This window comes from Sus scrofa, chromosome 14, assembly GCF_054392235.1.
Source record: "Sus scrofa isolate SSC_HxYL_T2T_F1_AM1 chromosome 14, Sscrofa_HxYL_maternal_Yorkshire_Landrace_v2.0, whole genome shotgun sequence".
Classification (NCBI taxonomy): domain Eukaryota; kingdom Metazoa; phylum Chordata; class Mammalia; order Artiodactyla; family Suidae; genus Sus; species Sus scrofa.
Genome location: NC_139396.1, coordinates 71373551 through 71396218, shown reverse-complemented (window position 1 = coordinate 71396218; position 22668 = coordinate 71373551). Strand labels below are relative to the sequence as shown.

Sequence of the window (22668 nt, the reverse complement as noted above, 5' to 3'; positions counted from 1 at the left end):
TCTGACCTAGTCATCCCCATTTTTGAAAAATGGGTTCTAAGAAAACTACTCAAAGTTGGGGTCCTGTTTTTATTAAAAATGTTTATACCTGCATTATTTCAAAACAAATTCAAATGCCCAAAGAGATGGGTAACAGTTATAAAAATCTGTTTTGGTTTTTGGTTTGGGTTTTTTTTGGCTGCTCCCACAACATGCAGAAGTTCCTGGGCCAGGGATCGAACTTGCACCACAGCAGCAACCTGAGCTGCTGCAGTAACAATGCCAGATCCTTAACCTGCTGAGCCACAAGGGAGCCCTCCAATATTATCGTTTTCATTAAAATTCATGTTAGAGGAGTTCCTGTCGTGGCTCAGTGGTTAACGAATCCGACTAGGAACCATGAGGCTGCAGGTTCGATCCCTGGCCTTACTCAGTGGGTTAAGGATCGGGCGTTGCTGTGAGCTGTGGTGCAGGTTGCAGACGCAGCTTGGATCCCACGTTGCTGTGGCTCTGGCGTAGGCCAGTGGCTACAGCTCTGATTCGACGCCTAGCCTGGAACTTCCACATGCCGAGGGAGCAGCTGAAGAAATGGCAATAAATAAATAAATAAATAAAGAACCTGACTAGTATCCACAAGGACATGGGTTCAATCCCTGGTCCTGCTCAGTGGGTTAAGGATCTCGCACTGCTGTGAGCTGTGCTGCAGCAGACGCAGCTTGAATGCCGCATTGCTGTGGCTGTGGTGTAGACCAGAAGCTGTAGCTCTGGTTTGATCCCTATGCCGCAGGTGCTGCCCTGAAAAGCAAAAAGAAACAGAAAGAAAGACCTTGCTGAGAACAAGCCCAGCAGAGCAGAGGGAAGTGAAGCCCAGTGTGAGAGAGGGCAAGACCTGGAGGAGAAAGAAGGATGCCAATGCCTGAAAGGGTGTTGAGGGTTTGGCTTCTTTTGCTTTTTAGGAACAGGAGAGTCATCAGTACATAGAAATTTGGATGAGACATAGGGAATTCCCAGGCCAGGGGTCAGATCTGAGCCACAGCTGCAACTCAACACCCCAACACTATTTTCTTTAACCCACTGTGCTGGGCAGGGGATCAAACCTACATCCTAGGACTGCAGAGACCGCTGACCTCATTGTACCAGAGCAGGAACTCCAAGAAGTACTTTTTTGTTTAGAAACAGAGGGAAAATACATACACATGAGCATACACAGACTTTTAAGTTATAAGCTCCCTACTGTATTTATTAAAAGCTTCTCTGGGGGAGTTCCCGTCGTGGCGCAGTGGTTAGTGAATCCGACTAGGAACCATGAGGTTGCGGGTTCGGTCCCTGCCCTTGCTCAGTGGGTTAACGATCCGGCGTTGCCGTGAGCTGTGGTGTAGGTTGCAGGCGCGGCTCGGATCCCGCGTTGCTGTGGCTCTGGCGTAGGCCAGTGGCTGCAGCTCGGATTAGACCCCTAGCCTGGGAACTTCCATATGCCGCAGGAGCGGCCCAAAGAAATAGCAAAAAGACAAAAAAAAAAAAAAAAAAAAAGCTTCTCTGAAAGGTTGTGTCCTATTCATATTTTTACCTCACACAAGTGCTTAACCCACCATTTCTTGAGTCACTTCCACTTTAACTTCCAAATATTCAGGGCTGACTGATAGCACCCCAAACACAGAGAACACAAGACCTATCAAACAAACTTCCACCACACACCCAGTACGACGGCTACTATCGAAACCCAAAAAATCAGTACTGATGAGCATGTGGAGAAATTGGAATCCTTGTGCACTGTTGGTGGGATTGCAAATGTGGCAGCTGCTTCAAAAAAACAGTATGGTAGTGCCTTAAAAAATTAAATACAGAATTATCATTCCATTTCTGGATATATATATCCAAAGAATTGAAAGCAGGGTCTTAAAGAGATAATTATACATCTCTGTTATTCACAAGAGCCAAGAGGTGGAAGCAATCCAAGTATCCACCGATGGATGAATGGATAACAAAGAAGAAAATCCTACTGTCTGCAACTATATAAATGAGTCTTGAGGACATTATGCTTACTTACATAAGGTACCTAAAGCAGTCAAATTCATAGAGACAGAAAGTAGAATGGTGGGTGAAAGATGAGGGGAGGACAAAAAAAACAATAAAAAAAAAAAAAAGATGAGGGGAGAATGAAGAGTTGCTAATGGGTGGAGTTTCAGTTTTACCAGGTGAAAAAGTTATACAGATCTATTATACAATAATATGAAAATACTTTACCGAACTATATGCTCAGAGACGGTTATGACAGTAAATTCTGTCATGTGCATTTTTCTGCAATTAAAAAAAATAATTTTAAAACCCCAAAACAAGCTCCATAAGTTACCTACTCATATACGTGTCCAGCCTGCACTCAAGTAATTCATTCCAACACTTTACTCTCTAGACCCATATTGAGATGGGTCAGGATTATATAGTGATTTAACAGATGTAATCATTCCAGCACTCAAAATGCATGATCCCTGTTTCACCCAAGAGGGAAATGAGACTGAGAAGTTAAATGACATGCTGTCAGTTATCCAGCTCTCAGTGCCAGAGCTGAGATTTTTAAATGCAGTTTCTAAACTGATAAAAGAGACATATTCCTACTGCTCTTAAAGGCCACAAGGGTCATGAAGAACTTATTTCTTCCTTCAAGCAGGTAGTCAAGTAACAGGGAAGTGAGTGGGGATGTAAAAAGGGGAGTTCCCCTCATGGCTCAGCAGTTAACGAACCCGACTAGCATCCATGGGGATGCAGGTTCAATCCCTGGCCTCATTTAGTGGGTTAAGGATCTGGCATTGCCATGAGCTGTGGTGAAGGTCGCAGACATGGCTCAGATCCCACGCAGGAGCTACAGCTGCCTGTGTAGGCAATTCAACCCCTAGCCTGGGAACTTCCACACGCCATGGGTATGGCCCTAAAAGGCAAAAAAAAAAAAAAAGAAATTTTAGAAGGTAAAAACTCTGAGGACAACACAGAGCTGGCCAGTCTCAATGTACCATCACTGGTATTCTTACATCTGGCTGACTGAAAAATATTTTGAGCACCTACTATGTGCAGTGTGTGTACTAGGTACTGGGGTGACAGCAGGAAACAGAGCCCTCACTCTCCAGGAGTAGGGTCAGCTCATTGCTTCATCTCTAGTTGACTTTCAAGTACACAAGAGCTGTCCCAAACCTTACCTAAACTTTCCAAGCCTTAGATCCTCCACACGATGCACTCCTGGCAGATGTCTGACCTTACCTCCTATTTGACTCAGAAGCAAGGCCACCTGGCAAAAAAGCCCTCACACACACTCAGTTGCCATGGTTTCTTAGTGACTGCTCCTCTTGTGCCCTTACTTTCCACCCTTGAGCTAAGGGGGAAGACTTCCTCTATCTTCCCATCTGTGATCTCAACACAGGCCAGAGGTCTGCTCCTTATTCTTCCACAAATAGCCCAATCTAGCCAGCAGAAAATGGATGGGAAAGAGATGAAGCCCACTAGGAAACTGGTACCTATACTGCGGCTTGCAGCAATGCTGGATCCTTAACCCACTGAGCAAGTTCAGGAATTAAACCAGCATCCTCATGGATACTATACTAGTCAGATTCTTTTTTTTTTTTTGTCTTTTTGCCATTTCTTGGGCCGCTCCCTCGGCATATGGAAGTTCCCAGGCTAGGGGTCTAATTAGAGCTGCAGCCACCAGCCCACGCCAGAGCCACAGCAATGCAGGATCCGAGCCACGTCTGCAACCTACACCACAGCTCACGGCAACGCCGGATCGCCAACCCACTGAGCAAGGGCAGGGACCAAACCCGCAACCTCATGGTTCCTAGTCGGATTCGTTAACTACTGCGCCACGACGGGAACTCCTATACTAGTCAGATTCTTAACCTGCTGAGCCACAACAAGAACTCTGAAAGCTCCTACTTTAGAGTACAGAAAATAGTCGTTTTCCTCAAGGGCTTGATTTTAGTAAATCATTTTGCCAGTTCTTAAAGAGTTTCCCATTTTGCTCTCAGTAATGCTTATCCAAAGACTTCTCAGGTAAACTAAAGTAGACAGCTCTCCAGTCAACAGGGAAAGAACCCACAAGAGTCCTCTTCATATATATATATATATGTGTGTATGTGTGGTAATCTCACGTGATGCTCCAGAGGACAGGACAAACATCAGAGCTGGAAAGGACCCTAGAGACTATCCTAATCCCTCAATTTTACAGATGAAAATTTGCAGAAGCAAAGTGACTTAATACAAGCCCATGGCAAGTGTCCACAAGGCAGGGACTGAGACTCAGGTCCCTAGTTTCCAGGCCAGTGATCTCACCCAGCTTAAAGATGCCTTTCAAGGCCCACCCCAAATTTCGGCACACCCTCCCACAAGAATATTCCAGAGACTCACCAACAACTCTTCAGTGAAAAGGAACTATATCTCAAACTACAGAAAAGTTGTAAATGTAGGCCATCAATCTTTTACTCCCAGAAGCATCTGAAAGCAAATTTGTCAAAATGATACCTCATCACCCCCTGATACTTTGGCATGTATTTGCTACAAAGAAAACAAGGCCAGGCTCCCACATGATCAAAATTGTTAACAAGGACACATTACAGTCTCACCTTCAGACACACTCCACCGTGCCAATTCAGAACCATGATCACATTACCTGTCGCCCTCTTTAGATTCCTTCCACCTGGAACAATCCCTAGTATTCTTGACTTCCATAACTTTGACATTTTTGAAGATTACAGGCAATTCATCTTATAGAGTATCCCTAAGTTAGGATCTGTCTGACGCTGCCCCATGACTAGACCTGGATTACACTTTCAATTCTCGGCCATCCCTATTCTAAAGGAAAACCTGGAGTGCTCAACTATAAACAATAAAATCAAATGAGAGATGAGGACTTTTTTAAATGGGCAAAAGATACAGCTGGACACTTCACCAAACAATATAAGCAACTGGTTAAAAGCACATAAAAAGATACCTGGGAGTTCCCGTTGTGGCTCAGTGGTTAAGGAACCCAACTAGTATCCCTGAGGACACAGGTTTGATCCCTGACCTTCTTCAGAGGGTTAAGGATCCAGCGTTGCCCTGAGCTGTGGTGTAGGTTGCAGACGCAGCTCAGATCCCGTGTTGCTGTGGCTGTGCTGTAGCTCCAATTCAACCCCTAGCCTGGGAAGCTCCATATGCTGTGGGTATGGCCCTAAAAAAATATATATATACATATATATTCCTCAAGGTAAAACCACAATGCAATACTACTTATAAACTCACCAGATGGGATTAATCAAATAGACCAATTGGACCAAGTGTTGGTAAAGATGAGAAGAACTGGAACGCCACCCACACTGCAGACAGAAGTGTAAAATGGTACTTTGGACAACGGTTTGGTGGTTTCTTAAAAAGTTAAAACAGGAGTTCCCGTCGTGATGCAGTGGTTAACGAATCCGACTAGGAACCATGAGGTTGTGGGTTCGGTCCCTGCCCTTGCTCAGTGGGTTGACGATCCGGCGTTGCCGTGAGCTGTGGTGTAGGTTGCAGATGCAGCTCAGATCCCACGTTGCTGTGGCTCTGGCGTAGGCCGGTGGCTGCATCTCCGATTCAACCCCTAGCCTGGGAACCTCCATATGCCACAGGAGTGGCCCAAGAAATAGCAAAAAAAAAAGACAAAAAAAAAAAAAGTTAACACACACCAATTTTTAAGTTTCAAGGGATTGAAGTCAAAGTAAGTCTGAGGAACTGCTCCAGCCTGAAGATCAAAGCACTAGGATAACTAAATGCAAGCTCGGATAACATGCCTGATGAGCAGGGTCTGAAAAGTAGGAAGTAGCAGCATGTCGGTGCTCACTTGCTGGTGGTGACAGCTATGTTCTGGTCATGCAGGAGTGTCCTGGTTTGGCATTCTAGTGAGATGAGCACTGTTCCAGAGATTTACTCTCAAATGATTCAGGGGAAAAAAAACCTTTGTACTATCCTTATAATATTTCTATACATTTACGCTTGTTTAAAAAATTTTGTTAAATATTTAGCATTAAAAGTGTCTTTAGGAGTTCCCATCGTGGCACAGTGGAAATGAACCCAACTAGGAACCATGAGGTTGCGCATCTGATCCCTGGCCTCATTCAGTGGGTTAAGGATCCAGCGCTGCCGTGAGCTGTGATGTAGGTCACAGATGCAGCTCAGACCCTGCGTGGCTGTGGCGTGGGCTGACAGCTGTAGCTCGGACTGGACCCCTAGCCTGGGAACCTCCCTCCACATGCTGAGGGTATGGCCCTAAAAAGCAAAAAAAAAAAAAAAAAAAAGTGTCTTTAGAGGTCTTCCTATCATGGCTCAATGGTAAAGAATCCAACTAATATCCTTTGAACCCCGGCTTTGCTCAGTGGGTTAAGGATCTGGTATTGCCATGAGCTGTGGTACAAGTCAGACACAGCTCGGATCCTGAGTTGCTGTAGCAGTGGTGTGCACCAGCAGCTAAAGCTCCGATTCAAATGCTAGCCTGGGAACTTCCATATGTTGTGGGTATGGCCCTGAAAAGAAAAAAAAAGCATCTTTAACAGAAAATAAAATAAAATAAAATGCCCTGCCCTCTACACTCTATACCATTACCCCATTTTGGTTTTCTTCATGGCCTTATCAGTAAGTGTAACGGTACTTGCATGTGATAGGCTACCTTCTCCACTGAAAAGTAAGCTCCTCAAAGGTCAGGACTACATTTTGTTCACTCCTCTATTCTAAGTGCTCAGCATAGTGGCCAATAGAGCGGTTATTCATATTTGTCCAATAAGTTAATTTGTCTTATAATCATTTAACAAAAAATCATTTACCATCTCCTCCCCAAAAAATCCACACACACCACTTAGCTTATGAGCCAGCAACTCTACTGCAAAGTACCCAAGAGAATAAAAACATGTCCACATAAGAACATATATGTGAATGTTCATAGCAACATTATTCATAATAAACAAAAACTGGAAATATTCCAAATGTCTATTATCTGGTATAGACATCCAAATACTACTGGATGACCAAAAAGCAACAAACTACTGATCCTGGCAACAACAAGGATGAATCTCAAAACATTTTAAGTGAAGAAAAAGCCCGATTAAAAAAAAAAAAAAAACCTTTGGAGTTCCCGTCATGGCGCAGTGGAAACAAATCCGACTAGGAACCATGAAGTTTTGGGTTCAATCCCTGGCCTTGCTCGCTGCTGTGAGCTATGGTGTAGGTCAAAGATGTAGCTCAGATCTGGCGTTGCTGTGACTATGGTATAAGGCCAGCAGCTGTAGCTCCAATTCGACCCTTGGCCTGGGAACCTCCATATGCTTTGGGTGAGGCCCCACAAAGCACAACAAAAACAAAAAACCTCTCATCTCAAATGAATCTAAAGTCCTAAAAACATGCAAAACAAAAAGCAGATCATCGGCTGCCAGAGGGGTGGGAGGGTGGTTGGGTGGGAGCAGGACCTGACTGCAAATGACAGGAGTGAACTTTTTGGAATGATGGAGATGTTCAAAAACTGGATTGTGATGATGGCTACACAACTTTGTAACTTGCTAAAAATTACTGAATTGAATACTTAAACTTTTACGAATTTTATAGTATGTTGATATATATACCTGTTTGAAAATAAGAGGCATAGAATGAAGCAAAGTCTCTGATCCCTTTGTACCACAACAGGAACTCCAGAAGAGCCTCCTTTTGCTTGCTATTTGGTCAGTTTTTTAAAAATCACTATGGTATAAAGAGGGGGATGAACATTTTGAAAAAGGTTAAGAATCTTAGAATGGATATGTGTATATGTATACTGGGTCACTTTGTTGTACAGCAGCAATTATCACAACCTTGTAAATTAACTATATTTCACTAAAACTTAAAAAAAAAGGTTGTTAATGCAAATTAAGGTTCAAAGTGCAAGATGTAGGACTCTGAAAACTGGCAGTAGCTGCAGCTTTCATATTCTCAGACTCTGCCCTGGACCCATCCATTAGCATCCATCACTCCAGCACCTGGGCAAGAGGCTTCGAGACACCTAGGCCTGGAACATGAACCCATGAAGGCCAGCACTAATTAAGATAATATTGCAAACTACAAAGTTTGAATCTGTGTAGAGGACTCTGGCTGAAAAACAAATCACTGATATTCTAGGATGTACCATTAACCTTTTATTTATCAATCATAGTTTTATATCTTATAATAGAACATGGGTTTTTTTGTTTGTTTTTGCTTTTTAGGGCCACAATCGTAGCACATGGGAGTTCTCAGGCTAGAGGTTGAACTGGAGCTCCAGCTGCAGGCCTACACCACAGCCACAGCCATGCCAGATCTGAGCCGCACTTTCGACCTATATCACAGCCCACCATAGCGCTGGATCCTTACACCACTGAGCAAGACCTGGGATCGAACCCGCAACCTCATGGTTCCTAGTCAGATTCATTTCTGCTGCGCCATGACAGGAACTCCAATTATAATGTTTTTGTTTCTGCACGTTCTGCTTTACTGCAGTGAGGCAGGATCCAGTTTTTATCAGGCTTATTTACTTCAAGGGAGTAACAACAATTAGATCATTAACTAGACACTAAGTGCTCAGCACTTCACCTACACATTTCATTTAACCCTCCCAACATTAAGGCTGTATATCACTACCCTCTTCTATAGGTGTGAAAAGCAAGCTCCTGCCATAGACAAGGGTCCAAAGTCCATGCTCTTAGCCACTCCATCCCATAAAGACAATAAAACTCTGGGGTGAAGGCTGTGGACAGGGATGAGAACAGCGGCCTCAGACTATATGGTCTGAAGTCGGTGAGTGGGTGATGGGTTCTTAGGTGTTTACTGTCAGGCTGCATAAGTCACAAGTTATATATGGATTAAATATTAAATATGCCACCCCATTTGGCTGCCACCCCTATACTGTCAGAGACAGGAAGGCAGACGAGCCCTAAAAACAATCCAAAGCCCTTCTCCTGCCTCAACTACTTCCCCCTCGCCTCCCCTCCTCCATAGGCCTCAACAGCAGGCAATGGTTCCAGCCCAAGGAAAGCAGGGGAAGAAACATGGAGAACCTGAGCCTGGGAAGTCAGTGGTCAATAGGAGACATCTTTTGAACATGTGCATGCCACTACTCATACCTTAGAGATGCCCAACCTCATCAGAGAATTCCACCTTGGGCCTCAGCTGACCAGACCAAAAGTGGACACTATCCCAAGCTGGATCAGATTCTCCCTGCAAGGAATTGGACTCAGAGTGCTCTCAGTCTCTGGCTGTCAATGAACTGATGATACATTCCTTTGAGAAGCTAGGGTCAGCTCTTTTTTGCCAAGTGTATGGAGATGTGGTAAAAGAGAAAACTAAATAAAAACAAAACAGCTGTGCAGAAATGCAGGGTACAGGAAGATTTCATAAATGTAAAGGCGAGAGTAGTTCCTATCATGGCTATGAGGCTTTAAGGACCCAACATTGTCTCTGTGAGGATGCAGGTTCGATCCCTGGCCTCACTCAGTGGGTTAAGAATCTGGTGTTGCCACAAGCTCTGGTGTAGGTCACAGATGCGGCTCAGATCTGGTGTTGCTGTGGCTGTGGCATAAACTTAAGCTGCAGCTCCATTTGACCTCTGGCCCAGGAGCTTCCTTTTTCTGCAGGTAGAGCCCTAAAAGTGGGGGTGGGAGGACAGCTGCTTGGTCTATTTTCTTTTCTTTTTTCACTTTTTAGGGCCCCACCTGCAGGATATGGAAGTTCCCTGGCTAGGTGTCAAATCAGAGCTATAGCTGCTGGCCTATGCCACAGCCATAGCAATGCTGGATCCAAGCTGTGTCTGCAACCTACACCACAGCTCACAGCAATGCTGGACCCTTAACTCACTGAATGAGGCCAGGGATCAAAACCGCATCCTCATGGATACTAGTTGGATTCATTTCTGCTGAGCCACAACAGGAACTTCCTGGTTTATTTTCTAGTTCCTGGTTACAACCACACATGACACTTTAATTGCTTTTATTATTTTCTTTTCTTTCTTTCTTTTTCTTTTTTTTTTTTTTTTGTTGCTTCTTAGGGCCCCACCTGCAGCATATGAAGTTCCCAGGCTAGGGGTAGAACTAGAGCTGCACTCCACTCACATCAATGGATAGATCCTCTAGATAGGAAACCAATAAATCAAGAGAGATCCTAAAGGAAACAATAGAAAAGTTAGACCTAACTGACATTTTCTGGACATTACATCCAAAAATCAGAGTACATGTTCTTTAAAAGTGCGCATGGAACATTCTCAAGAATTGATCACATATTGCGGCACAAAGCTAACCTCAACAAATTTAGGAGCATAGAAATTATTTCGAGTATCTTTTCTGACCACAATGGTATGGAACTAGAAATCAACCACAGGAAAAGAAATGAGAAAAAACCTACTACATGGAGACTAAACAACATGCTACTAAAAAACCAATGGGTCAATGAGGAAATCAAGAAGGAAATTAAAAAATAACTCAAGACAAACGATAATGAAGGCACAACCTCTCAAAATCTATGGGACGCTGCAAAAGCAGTGCTAAGAGGGAAAGTCATAGCAATACAGGCCTTCCTCAAAAAAGAAGAAAAATCTCAGATTGACAATTTAACCCTAAATGAATTAGAAAAAAGAACAACAACAAAAAAAACCTAAAGTCAGCAGAAAGAAGGAAATCATAAAGATCAGAGAAGAAATCAATAAAATAGAGATTCAAACAACAACAGAGAAAATTAATAAAACCAAGGGCTGGTTCTTTGAAAAGGTAAACAAAATTGACAAACCTCTGGCTAGACTCACTAAAAAGAGAAGAGAAAGAACCCAAATAAACAAAATTAGAAATGAAAAAGAAATCACAACGGATACTGCAGAAATACAAAAAACCCTAAGAGGATACTATGAACAACTATATGCCAACAAATCTGACAATCTGGAAGAAATGGGCAACTTTCTAGAATCTTATAGCCTGCCAAAACTGAATCACGAAGAAATAGGCCAACTGAGCAGACCAATGACTAGAAATGAAATTGAATACGTCATAAAAACACTCCCTACAAATAAAAGCCCAGGACCAGATGGCTTCACAGGTAAATTCTACCTAACACAGAAAGAGGATCTAGTGCCCATCATCCTCGAACTTTTTCAAAAGGTTGAAGAAGGAACACTCCCAAAGACAAACTATGATGCCACCATCACCCTAATTCCAAAACCAGACAAAGATACCACCAAAAAAGAAAACTATCAGCCAATATCTTTGATGAATATAGACGCAAAAAACCTCAACAAAATTCTAGCCAACCGAATCCAACAACATATCAAAAAGACCGTACACCATGACCAGGTGGGATTCATCCCAGGTTCACAAGGATGGTTCAACACACGCAAATCAAGGAGTTCCCATCGTGGCTCAGTGGTTAACGAATCCAACTAGGAACCATGAGGTTGCGGGTTCAATTCCTGGCCTCGCTTAGTGGGTTAAGGATCCGGCATTGTCAGGAGCTATGTGGTATAGACTGCAGATGTGGCTCGAATCCAGTGTTGCTGTGGCTCTGGCGTAGGCCCCTCCATATGCCACAGGAGGGGCCCTAGAACAAAGGACAAAAAACAAAGAACAAAAAACAAACAAAAAAACCATACGCAAATCAATCAATATCATATACCACGTTAACAAAAGAAGAGTCAAAAACCACATGATCATCTCAGTAGACGCAGAAAAAGCATGTGACAAAGTCCAACATCCATTTACGATAAAAACTCTTGCCAAAGTGGGTATAAAGGGAACATTCCTTAACATAATCAAAGCCATTTATGACAAACCCACAGCAAATATAATACTCAATGGAGAAAAACTGAAAGCCTTCTCACTCAAATCTGAAACAAGACAGGGATGCCCACTCTCACCACTGCTATTCAACATAGTTTTGGAAGTCCTAGCCACAGCAATTAGACAAACAAAAGAAATAAAAGGCATCCAGATAGGAAGAGAAGAGATAAAACTGTCACTGTATGCAGAAGACATGATACTATATATAGAAAACCCTAAGGACTCAACCCAAAAACTACTTGAACTGATTCATAAATTCAGCAAAGTAGCAGGATATAAGATTAACATTCAGAAATCAGTCGCATTTCTGTATACCAACAATGAAATATTAGAAAAGGAATAAAAAAATACAATACCTTTTAAAACTGCACCTCAAAAAATCAAATACTTCGGAATACACCTGACCAGGGAGGTAAAGGACTTATATACCAAGAACTATAAAACTTTAATCAAAGAAATTAAAGAAGATGTAAAGAAATGGAAAGATATTCCATGTTCCTGGATTGGGAAAATCAATATTGTAAAAACGGCCATACTACCCAAAGCAATCTACAAATTCAATGCAATCCCTATCAAATTACCCATGACATTTTTTACAGAACTAGAACAAACAATCCAAAAATGTATATGGAACCACAAAAAACCCAGAATCGCCAAAGCAATCCTGAGAAACAAAAACCAAGCAGGGGGCATAACTCTCCAAGACTTCAAGCAATATTACAAAGCCACAGTCATCAAAACAGTGTGGTACTGGTATCAAAACAGACAGACAGACCAATGGAACAGAATAGAGAACCCAGAAATAAATCCTGACACCCATGGTCAATTAATCTTTGACAAAGGAGGCAAGAGCATAATATGGAGAAAAGAAAGTCCATTCAGCAAGCATTGCTGGGAAACCTGGAGAGCTGCATGCAAAGCAATGAAATTAAACACACCCTCATACCATGCACAAAAATAAAACTCAAAATGGCTGAAAGACTTAAATATAAGACAAGACACCATCAAACTCCTGGAAGAGAACAGAGGCCAAACACTCTCTGACAACAACCTCATGAATATTTTCTCAGGTCAGTCTCCCAAGGCAACAGAAATAAGAGCAAAAATAAACCAATAGGACCTAATCAAACTGAAAAGCTTTTGCACAGCAAAGGAAACCAAAAAGAAAACAAAAAGACAACTTACAGAATGGGAGAAAATAGTTTCAAATGATGCAACTGACAAGGGCTTAATCTCTAGAATATACAAGCAACTTATACAACCCAACAGCAAAAAAGCCAATCACCCAATGGAAAAATGGGCAAAAGACCTGCTTAGACTGTTCTCCAAGGAAGATATACAGATGGCCAACAAGCACATGAAAAAAATGTTCATCATCCCTGATTATAAGAGAAATGCAAATCAAAACTACCATGAGGTACCACCTCACACCAGTCAGAATGGCCACAATTAATAAGACCACAAATAACAAGTGCTGGAGGGGGTATGGAGAAAAGGGAACCCTCCTGCACTGTTGGTGGGAATGTAAACTGATACAGCCACTATGGAAAACAGTTTGGAGATACCTTAGAAATCTATACATAGAACTACCATATGACCCCGCAATCCCACTCTTGGCATATATCCAGACAAAACTTTCCTTAAAAAAGACACATGCACCCGCATGTTCACTGCAGCACTATTCACAACAGCCAAGACATGGAAACAACCCAAATGTCCATCGACAGATTACTGGATTAGGAAGATGTGGTATCTATACACAATGGAATACTACTCAGCCATAAAAAAGAATGACATAATGCCATTTGCAGCAACATGACTGGAACTAGAGACTCTCATACTTAGTGAAATAAGTCAGAGACAAATACCATATGATATCACTTATAACTGGAATCTAATATACAACACAAATGAACCTTTCCACAGAAAAGAAAATCATGAACTTAGAGAATAGACTTTTGGTTGCCTGGGGGGAGAGGGAGGGAGTGGGAGGGATTGGGAGCGTGGGGTTATCAGATGCAAACTATTGCTCTTGGAATGGATTTACAATGAGATCCTGCTGTGTAGCATTGAGAACGATGCCTAGATACTTAATATTGCAACAGAACAAACGGAGGAAAAAAAATGTATACATGTAAGTGTAACTTGGTCCCCATGCTGTACAGCGGAAAAAATAAATAAAATGAAGTAAAAAAAAAATCACAGGTTTTTGGGGTCTAGACAAATCTGTTCTGCTAATATATTTACTGGCTGTGAACCCTGGACAAGTACCTGATACCTGGTTTCCTTATGTATAAAGTGAAAAAAATATCTAAAAAAAATGAGGATAAAAACGAATTTGAAACCCTAGTACCTAGGAGTTCCTGTTGTTGCTCAGCAGTAACAAACCTGACTAGCATCCATGAGGATATGGGCTCGATCCCTGGCCCTGCTCAGTGGGTTAAGGATCCGGCACTGCCGTGAGCCATGGTGTAGGTTGCAGACGAGGTTCACATCTGGCATGGCTATGGCTGTGGCGTAGCCCAGCAGCTGCAGCTCAGATTTGAGCCCTAGCCTGGGAACTTCCATATGCCCCAAGTGTGGCCCTTAAAATAAAAAATTAAATTTAAAAATTGAAACCATACAATCTAAAGCAAAAAGGCAGGCTCGGAGTCTCCTGGTGGCCTAGTGGTTGAGGATTCAGCATTATCACTGCTATGGCTCAGGTTCGATTCCAGGCCAAGAAATTTCCATGTGCTGTGGGCATAGCCCCCCCAAAAAAAAAAGCAAAGCTGGCTTGCAACCCGTATTAGTATTAGTCAGTTGGTCACAGCATATCCCATGCAGACTCCATGACTCCACCCCTCCACCCCAATTCCCAGCTCCTATCAGCCGTGGATGGGTTCAGAACCCAGAACCTGCCCTAAGACTGAACATCTAAGAGAGACCCTGGAGAACATCTATCCCATTGGCTTCCCAATGTACAGGAGCCTAAAGAAGTGAAAGACGAAAGAGGAGCAAAAAGGGAGAAAGAGCATTTCAAGGTTAGGCAGGTGGATAGGTGAGCAAGCTGGATGCATGGTGGGGTAGCTCTAGATGTTTGCTGGGGAATTAGCTGTTTTTCACTTAGTAGCTACATTAATGTTAGTAAGGAGGGGAATAAATTATATATGGTTCCTGGGAAAACTCAACATGGATGCTTTTCGTAAGAATCTTTTTGTAAATACTTGAAAACTGAGAGCATACAAATTAAATTCATGGGAACAACCATCAGTTATAGCTACCAGGAGTACATTATTAGGGATGCTATTAATATCAAAATTAAGTCTGTACTTTATTTACAATCAAAACTAGTCATGGAGTTCCCGTCGTGGCACAGCAGAAACAAATCCGACTAGGAACCATGAGGTCTTGGGTTCAATCCCTGGCCTCGCTCAGTGAGTTAAGGATCCAGCGTTGCCATGAGCTATGGTGTAGGTCGCAGACGTGGCTCGGATGTGGCGTTGCTGTGGCTCTGGTGTAGGCGGACGGCAACAGCTCTGATTAGACTCCTAGCCTGGGAAACTCCATATGCTGCAGGTGTGGCCCTAAAAAGACAAAAAAAAAAAAAAAAAAAAAAAAGGTCAGAAACACTGGATTTTCTGTTGCTCATATAAGCTGGTCTCCTCACATCTTTGAGCTCCAAAAATACAAAGGATTTCTTAAAAGTTAAGACACAACAGGATCAGAAGCATCTGTGTATCGCCAGAATGCATGTTCAAACCCTCACCTGGCACACCTGGGTTATAGGATCCAGTGTTGCCACAGCTGCAGCACAAGTCAACCACAGCTCAGATCTGATCCCTGGCCCAGGAACTCCATATGCCATGGGGCAACCAAAAAAGAAAGAAAAAAAGAAGTCAAACAGTTAACATCCAGATCTGTTTCCAGATCTCAAGCCTTTACAGATGATAAATACTGCTCTGGTCATGCCTGCCAAACAGGTGGTACAAATACCCAGCAAAGCTCCACAAACGGCAGGGGGGAGCAGCAGCAAAGAATAAGAAGGGCAAGTTTACAGAGGAGATGAACCTTAGAGTAAGGCAGAACAGATCAGGGCCCAGTGCTTCCGGGGGATGGGCTGGGAGGAAATACTACTGGCATCTTAACAGTATAGTCCTCCAAGGCAAGAACTGTATCATGCACTGCGGGTAGTTTAGTGTCTGCCTCCATCTCTCTCTCTCTCTCTCTCTCTCTCTCTCTCTCTCTCACACACACACACACACACACACACACACACGAAGGCCAACAATACCCCCAATCACCTCAACAACCAAAAACCAAAGCAAAATTCATATCCATTTCAAAATGCCACTGGAGAGAGAGTAAAAAACAAACAAAAAATCACACTCACTGAATAACCCTAGATAATGCAGAAATGCACAGGGGGTAGAAGTGTAAGAGACAGAGGGGAACATCAAATGTGATGAGGAACTGGCAGAAGGGCATCCCCTTTTTTGGGAGGGGGTCTTTTTAGGGCCACACCCTCAGCATATGGAAGTTCCCAGGTTAGGGGTCAAATCGGAGCTGCGGCTGCTGGTCTACACCACAGCCACAGCAATGCAGAATCCGAGCCACATCTGCGGATCCTTAACCCACCGAGGGAGGCCAGGGATGGAACCTATGTCCTCATGGATACTAGTCTGATTCTTAACCCACTAAGCCACAATGGAACTCCAGAGAAAGGCATCCCTTAACGACTTTCACCTACAAAATCAAGTCTGAACTTCTCGGTACACAATGTCCTTCAGAATGTGGCCCTGCCCATTCTGCTGTCTCAACTCCAGCTTTCTCCCAAAGGCACCCAACCCTTCCCCTGCCTTCCCCAACTACTCCCGATTTTCCTGACCTGAGATGCTGTCTCCATTCTCTGTGCCTTTGCATGTACACTTTCCTCTAAGGGGAGTGCACTTCTCAAGGCAAACTCCCAGTCATATGTCAACATGCACCTCAAACATTTGTGAAGCCATAAAAAGACACCCCAGGCTTCATTTTTTCCTCACAGCACTCCACACATTCCTTTTGTATGGCACTAGAATGCTCTGTATTACTGCCCAACTCTATCCCACTATTTTGACTAAACGTTACTAAAGGGCAGGGACCACATGAATCCTAGCACATAATAGGTGCTCAATAATAAGTTCCAAGGGACTGACCTTGCATGAAAGGTTTTTTTAAAGGCTTAAAGTGACACAAGCAAAAAGCAGACAATAGATCTTTTCTGTTACTGAAAGCAGAAAAAGAGCTCAACTCAGCTCTTTGGCTGAGTATCACTTAGGAACCATACAGACTGGGATGCTCTATCATGTCCTTCCTGGGTGTCAGTGGGCAAGTTAACCTATCTGTGTCTCAAGTTCCCACTCACTGAAAGTAACCATCTGAGCAGGGTGTTAATGAGGATTAATTACTGTACGCTAAAAAAAACCAAACTGTGGAGTTCCTGTCGTGGCTCAGTGGAAACAAACCTAAGTAACCACGAGGACACAGGTTCCACGCCTGGCCTTGCTCAGTGGGTTAGGATCTGGCGCTGTGGTGTAGGTCACAGATGCAGCTCAGATCCAGTGTTGCTGTGGCTCTGGCGTAGGCTAGCGATTACAGCTCTGTTCAACCCCTAGCCTGGGAACCTCCATATGCGGCAGGTGTGGCCCTAAAAAGACCAAAGAAAAAAAAAAAAACTAACAGAAAGTAGACTAGTCTTCTATAACCTCACAATGAAATCTTCCTTGGAACCAAGTGTTTTTTAGGAGAGCTGAAAGCCAACAAATGCAACAGCTTGTCTTCCAGCTGCACAGTACTCTCTACAATATTCACGCCAGTCTGGAGACCATCCTCTCCCTGGGTCCCTGGACAATGCCAACTCCGGTTCTCTGGTCTGACCATGCCTCCTCTCCTATACCTTGCCCTCTATGGACACCTAAAGTCAGGAATTCCTTTGGCTCAGCGCTCACACTTTTCTCATCTTGCCCATTTTCAAGGTTTCAATTAGTGTCTCTATGGAGATGACCCCACAACCTCTCAATCACATTCAGGACTGTGTTCAAACTGAACTTATCCAAAATATTTAACCCTTTTTTTTGGCCTTTTTAGGGCCACACTCTCAGCATATGTAAGTTCCCAGGCTAGGGGTCGAATCAGAGCGATAGCTGCCGGCCTACACCATAGCCCAGCAAGGAGCCTCGTCTGCGACCCACACCACAGCTCACGGCAATGCCAGATCCTTAACCCACCAAGCAAGTCCAGGTATAAAAAACCACATCCTCATGGATACTAGCTGGGTTCGTTACCACTGAGCTACAACGGAAACCCCCAAAATACTTATCTTGATTAGATGATCAGCACAGAGCTTCAACTTCTCCTCTTTCAAACCATTTTTTCCTTTTTTCTGATTCTTATGCATCTCACCAGTCCTCAGCTTCCTTTTCCTTTGCCCATCTCTTCCAAGTACTTGTTTGCCAGAGTGACCTCTTTGGTCTTTCTGTCTTACTCATTCTTAACGTTTCTGGGATAATGGACCCTTTGAAAAATATACTGAATTCTATAGTTTGTTTACTAAAAGGGTAAACATATAGAATACATGCATGCAATTTCACCTAAGCGACGACCTCAAATAAGAAGCTGTGCTTGGAGTTCCCACTGTGGCTCAGTGGTTAACAAACTGGACTAGTATCCATGAGGACTCGGGTTCGATCCCTTACCTTGTTCAGTGGGTGAAGGATCTGGCGTTGCCATGAGCTGTGGTGTAGGTCGCAGATGCAGCTTGGAACCAATGTTGCCGTGGCTGTGGAGTAGGCTGGCAGCTACAGCTCCAATTCAACCCCTAGCCTATGAACCTCCATATGCTACGGTGCGGCCCTAAAAAGACAAAAGACCGAAAAAAAAGATGGCGAAGAAGCTATGCTTATCTACCTAGACTATCAATTACCCAAATAATTTTCATCTCCAGATCCTACTTTCCTCTTACTTTCAAGAGGACTTCTGGATATAGCCTAAATGGCCTAGAGGCACCACAAACTTAACAAGTCCCCATAAGAACTCACTATTTCCTTCTCCTTAACAAACCTCTTCTGCCTACAATGTTTCTTCTCTGATAATGACACCACCATCTTCCCAGGCTGCCAAGCTAGAAGCCTTGGAATAACCACCATGTCCACAGCACACCACCAAGAAACCCCTCTCAAGTCCAAATCCCGCCTCTCCCAGCCTCTTTCAGATCTCATCGTCCTGGAGTTCCCGTCGTGGCGCAGTGGTTAACGAATCCGACTAGGAACCATGAGGTTGCGGGTTCGGTCCCTGCCCTTGCTCAGTGGGTTAACGATCCGGCGTTGCCGTGAGCTGTGGTGTAGGTTGCAGACGTGGCTCAGATCCTGCATTGCTGTGGCTCTGGCATACGCTGGCGGCTACAGCTCCGATTCAACCCCTGGCCTGGGAACCTCCATATGCCGCGGGAGCGGCCCAAGAAATAGCAACAACAACAACAACAACAACAACAACAAAAAAGACAAAAGATCTCATCGTCCTTTGCTTCATCCCATACTCGCCGTGATTAGAAGTCTACCACTCTACTTACCAGAGCCCCAGTGACTGATTCTGTCTATGAGGGCTCTCCATCTGCTGCTTTCGGCTACCACTCTATTACTTCACCTCTAGGAGGTTACAATAGCCTAACTGATTTCCCACTTTGCTTTTTCCTGTCACTTCTACCAGTGTTGCTCTATCTTCCCTCAAAATTTCAAAACTGACCATGTGTCTGCCTCTTTTCAAAAACACTGATGCTTCTCCATTGCACAAATATACGCTCAAGCTTGGTTTCGGCTTTAGAGTCCTCTACAATTTGCCAACTAAGTACTTTTCCAGAATTAGAGTCTACAGCTCAAACTGTCACTTGCACCGATTATCTTTCTATCAAAATCACACCCACTCCTAAAGGCCCAATTCAAGCTCCACTCTTCATCTTTATATTCTCCACATGATGATTAGGAAAGGACTCTGCACAGAAAAAGCAAATTCCTAATGAACTGATTCAGGGAGTGAAAAAAAATTTTTTTCTCCCAAAACACTTAAATCCTCTGGAAGCATTAAATTTTTGAAAACATCCCTATTCAAATATTACTATTTCAATCAAGAAATCCTCCATAAACCCAACAATGTAAACCAACATTTATTAAATGCTAATAATGTGTGACATGGATTTAATTCTTATATTAAATATCATTAATCTGAAGATAAAAAGCTATAATCTGTACCCAGGATTCTAATTCCAATAATATTTACACTTGGATCCTACTTAAGAAAGGAACGTCACATTAAGAGGGCTTGGTATTTTACCCGACAGAGATTTAGAAGGTCAAATAAGTCTACAGAAGCTACAGAAAGTTAGCAGATCTAAATGAGCTTCAGACTAGTAAACATTCTTATCAAATTAAAAAGAAAAAAAAACCTCTAAACTGGATTGTCATAAAACTAGTTTTTTGGTTTTTGTTTTTTTTTTTTGTCTTTTTGCCATTTCTTGGGCTGCTTCCGCAGCATATGGAGGTTCCCAGGCTAGGGGTCCAATCAGAGCTGTAGCCCCTGGCCTATGCCAGAGCCACAGCAATGCAGATTCCGAGCCACGTCTGCAACCTGCACCACAGCTCACAGCAATGCCGGATCCTTAACCCACTGAGCAAGGCCAGGGATCGAACCCACAACTTCATGGTTCCTAGTCAGATTTGTTAACCACTGAGCCACGACGGGAACTCCAAAACTAGTTCTTTTCAGAGTCTATCTTAGGTTCTAATTTATCTTCTTTGGAAGGGCTGAAGGACATGACAGGCAATTCTGAACACTTCATAGAGACCTTTACTGGCACACTTACCAGCAGATACAACAGCAATCAGATGTAGGACACAAGTGATGCTGTGGGGCATTACTTTCTCTCCATTGCATTCTAGGACTGCATTTCTTTTAGGCCTCAACTAATTTAATTTCGCTTTTGGCTCCTTAGCCTCTGAATTCACGTTAATTCTCAGCTGTATACTTTGAAGCATTTTGATCTTGAAAAGAATGAAAATATTCAAGATTCAATGAAAGTCTTTTTCTTTTTTTTTAAAGTTTATGTAGTCTTTGAACCTAGCTAATGTAACTGGTAAATCATGCCCTCTATGGCCTTTCTGAAATCAAGATCATTTAAAGTTGAATATATTTCTGAAATAGATTTGCTTATGAGTAAGACAGACTAGAATTCTAAAATTATTAATAACATTATTTAAGAAAAATAGGATGTAATGAAAAGAGCTGCAGCAACTGAAGTTAAATTCTCAGTCTACAATCTCAAGTCTGACTCTTTAGTTGAATGACCTTAGGAATTGGCTTTACCAGAAATACTTTCTCATCTGAAAGATCTCACAGCCCTTCCCTCCCACCAGCTGACTATTCAAATAAAATGAGATAATATATCTAGCACAGTACCTGCCACGCAGCATTCAGTATTAGTTTTTTTCCTTCGTTCAACACAAAAGACACTCACAAGATTTAGGTATAAGGGAGTCCACACCTGCACAAGTCTTCATCAGCACAAGACAGCTAGTTAGTACTAATTTAAAAAAAAAAAAAAAACGAAAAAAAAACACCGTCACCTCCACTCCACAAACGTTTCTGAGGGATCTGCATCAAGACGAGGGAACCAGCATGTGACACTGCAAGAACTCCACCAGGACTGCATACATATTGACCACTAAAGCATTGACAGTAAAAGTCCACAATAATTGTGCTAAAACGTCTGGATGCCTTTATGCTGGTAATAGAGTTCAAGCGAGATAAAGGAAAAAGAAGCCAATTTAGGCCCAACTCCAAATGACTCCTTAATAAATCAAGAGAGGGATGCTGGTTTATCTTTCCTAAAACGCGGACAGTACGATATTAAAACCCATTTAAAAACTTCATCAAGAATGAAATATGCCAAAACAAACATTGACGCCACTAATGCTTTTTCAAAAGCCTGCGCAGGAGAGCACCGCTGGCACCACCGAAGGTATCTGATGAAAGCCGTGCGTGGAAAACGCAGGCGAGGGAAGGAAAATAACAGACGGTCATTTCGGGGCGGGGCACACACGCCGCGGCCGCCGCCGCCAGCATCTGAAGGAATTCGCGGCTTCCCACCCCGGCGCGAAGAGCAGGCCGCGCGGCGCACACCCAGGCCGGGGAGGGGGGCGGGGGGGGCGGAGGGGGCCTAGGTTCCCGGGCCGGGGTCCTGGATCCAGTGTCCACCCCCCGCCCCCTCCCCGCGCCGAGCAACGCCCCAGCCCGACCAGCCCCGCCCCGACCGAGGCCCCGCTGCGGTTGGCGGCGCAGCGGGCCTGGGTCGGAGGTCGGAGGTCCGGGTTGGGGTAGGGGCTGGGTCCGCGTCCGGGGTCGGGGTCAGGGTCGGGGTCCGGAGAGCAAGCGGGGCAGCAGCGGTGAGCCCGGCTGGGGGGGAGGGGAGGGCGGCGGGCGCGGCCAGGCCGCGGGGCATGGACACTCACCACACCATGCCGTAGGCGCCCTCGCCGATGTAGGAGAGGTTGGTGTAGCGCGGCCCCACGTCGAACACCTGCCCGCGGACCATCTCGGGGCCCGCGCCCGCCGCCGCCGCCGCCATGTTGGCTGCCGGGCCGCCGCCGCCGCCGCCGCACTGGGCTCGATGCTCCGCGGCCGCTGCTCGGCCCACGCTGCACCAACGGGGAGACCGCGCCCCAGCCGCTGCAGCCGCCGCCGCTGGCCGGGAAGAATCAGTGAGGGACCCGCTCGGGAGAGGTAGATAGCCACCGACCGCTCGTACCGACTGCCCGCCTGACTGACTGACGGGCGGGCCGGCGGGCGGAGGGAGGGGCGCGCGCCGAGGAGGGCG

At 44.2% G+C, this 22668-nt stretch overlaps 1 protein-coding gene across 3 annotated transcripts in view; it reads right to left on the bottom strand.

Annotated features, from left to right (window-relative positions):
• The window catches only part of MAPK1 (mitogen-activated protein kinase 1), an 82150-nt gene extending 59499 nt beyond the window's left edge, over positions 1-22651 (bottom strand). For 2 of the 3 annotated variants that reach the window (NM_001198922.2, NM_001435247.1), the window contains 1 exon segment: positions 22304-22651. In NM_001198922.2, coding sequence (NP_001185851.2) covers positions 22304-22419 — 116 coding nt within the window. In that variant the 5' untranslated portion in view covers positions 22420-22651. 3 annotated transcript variants of the gene reach the window in all.
• Positions 22652-22668: the final 17 nt, after the last annotated feature.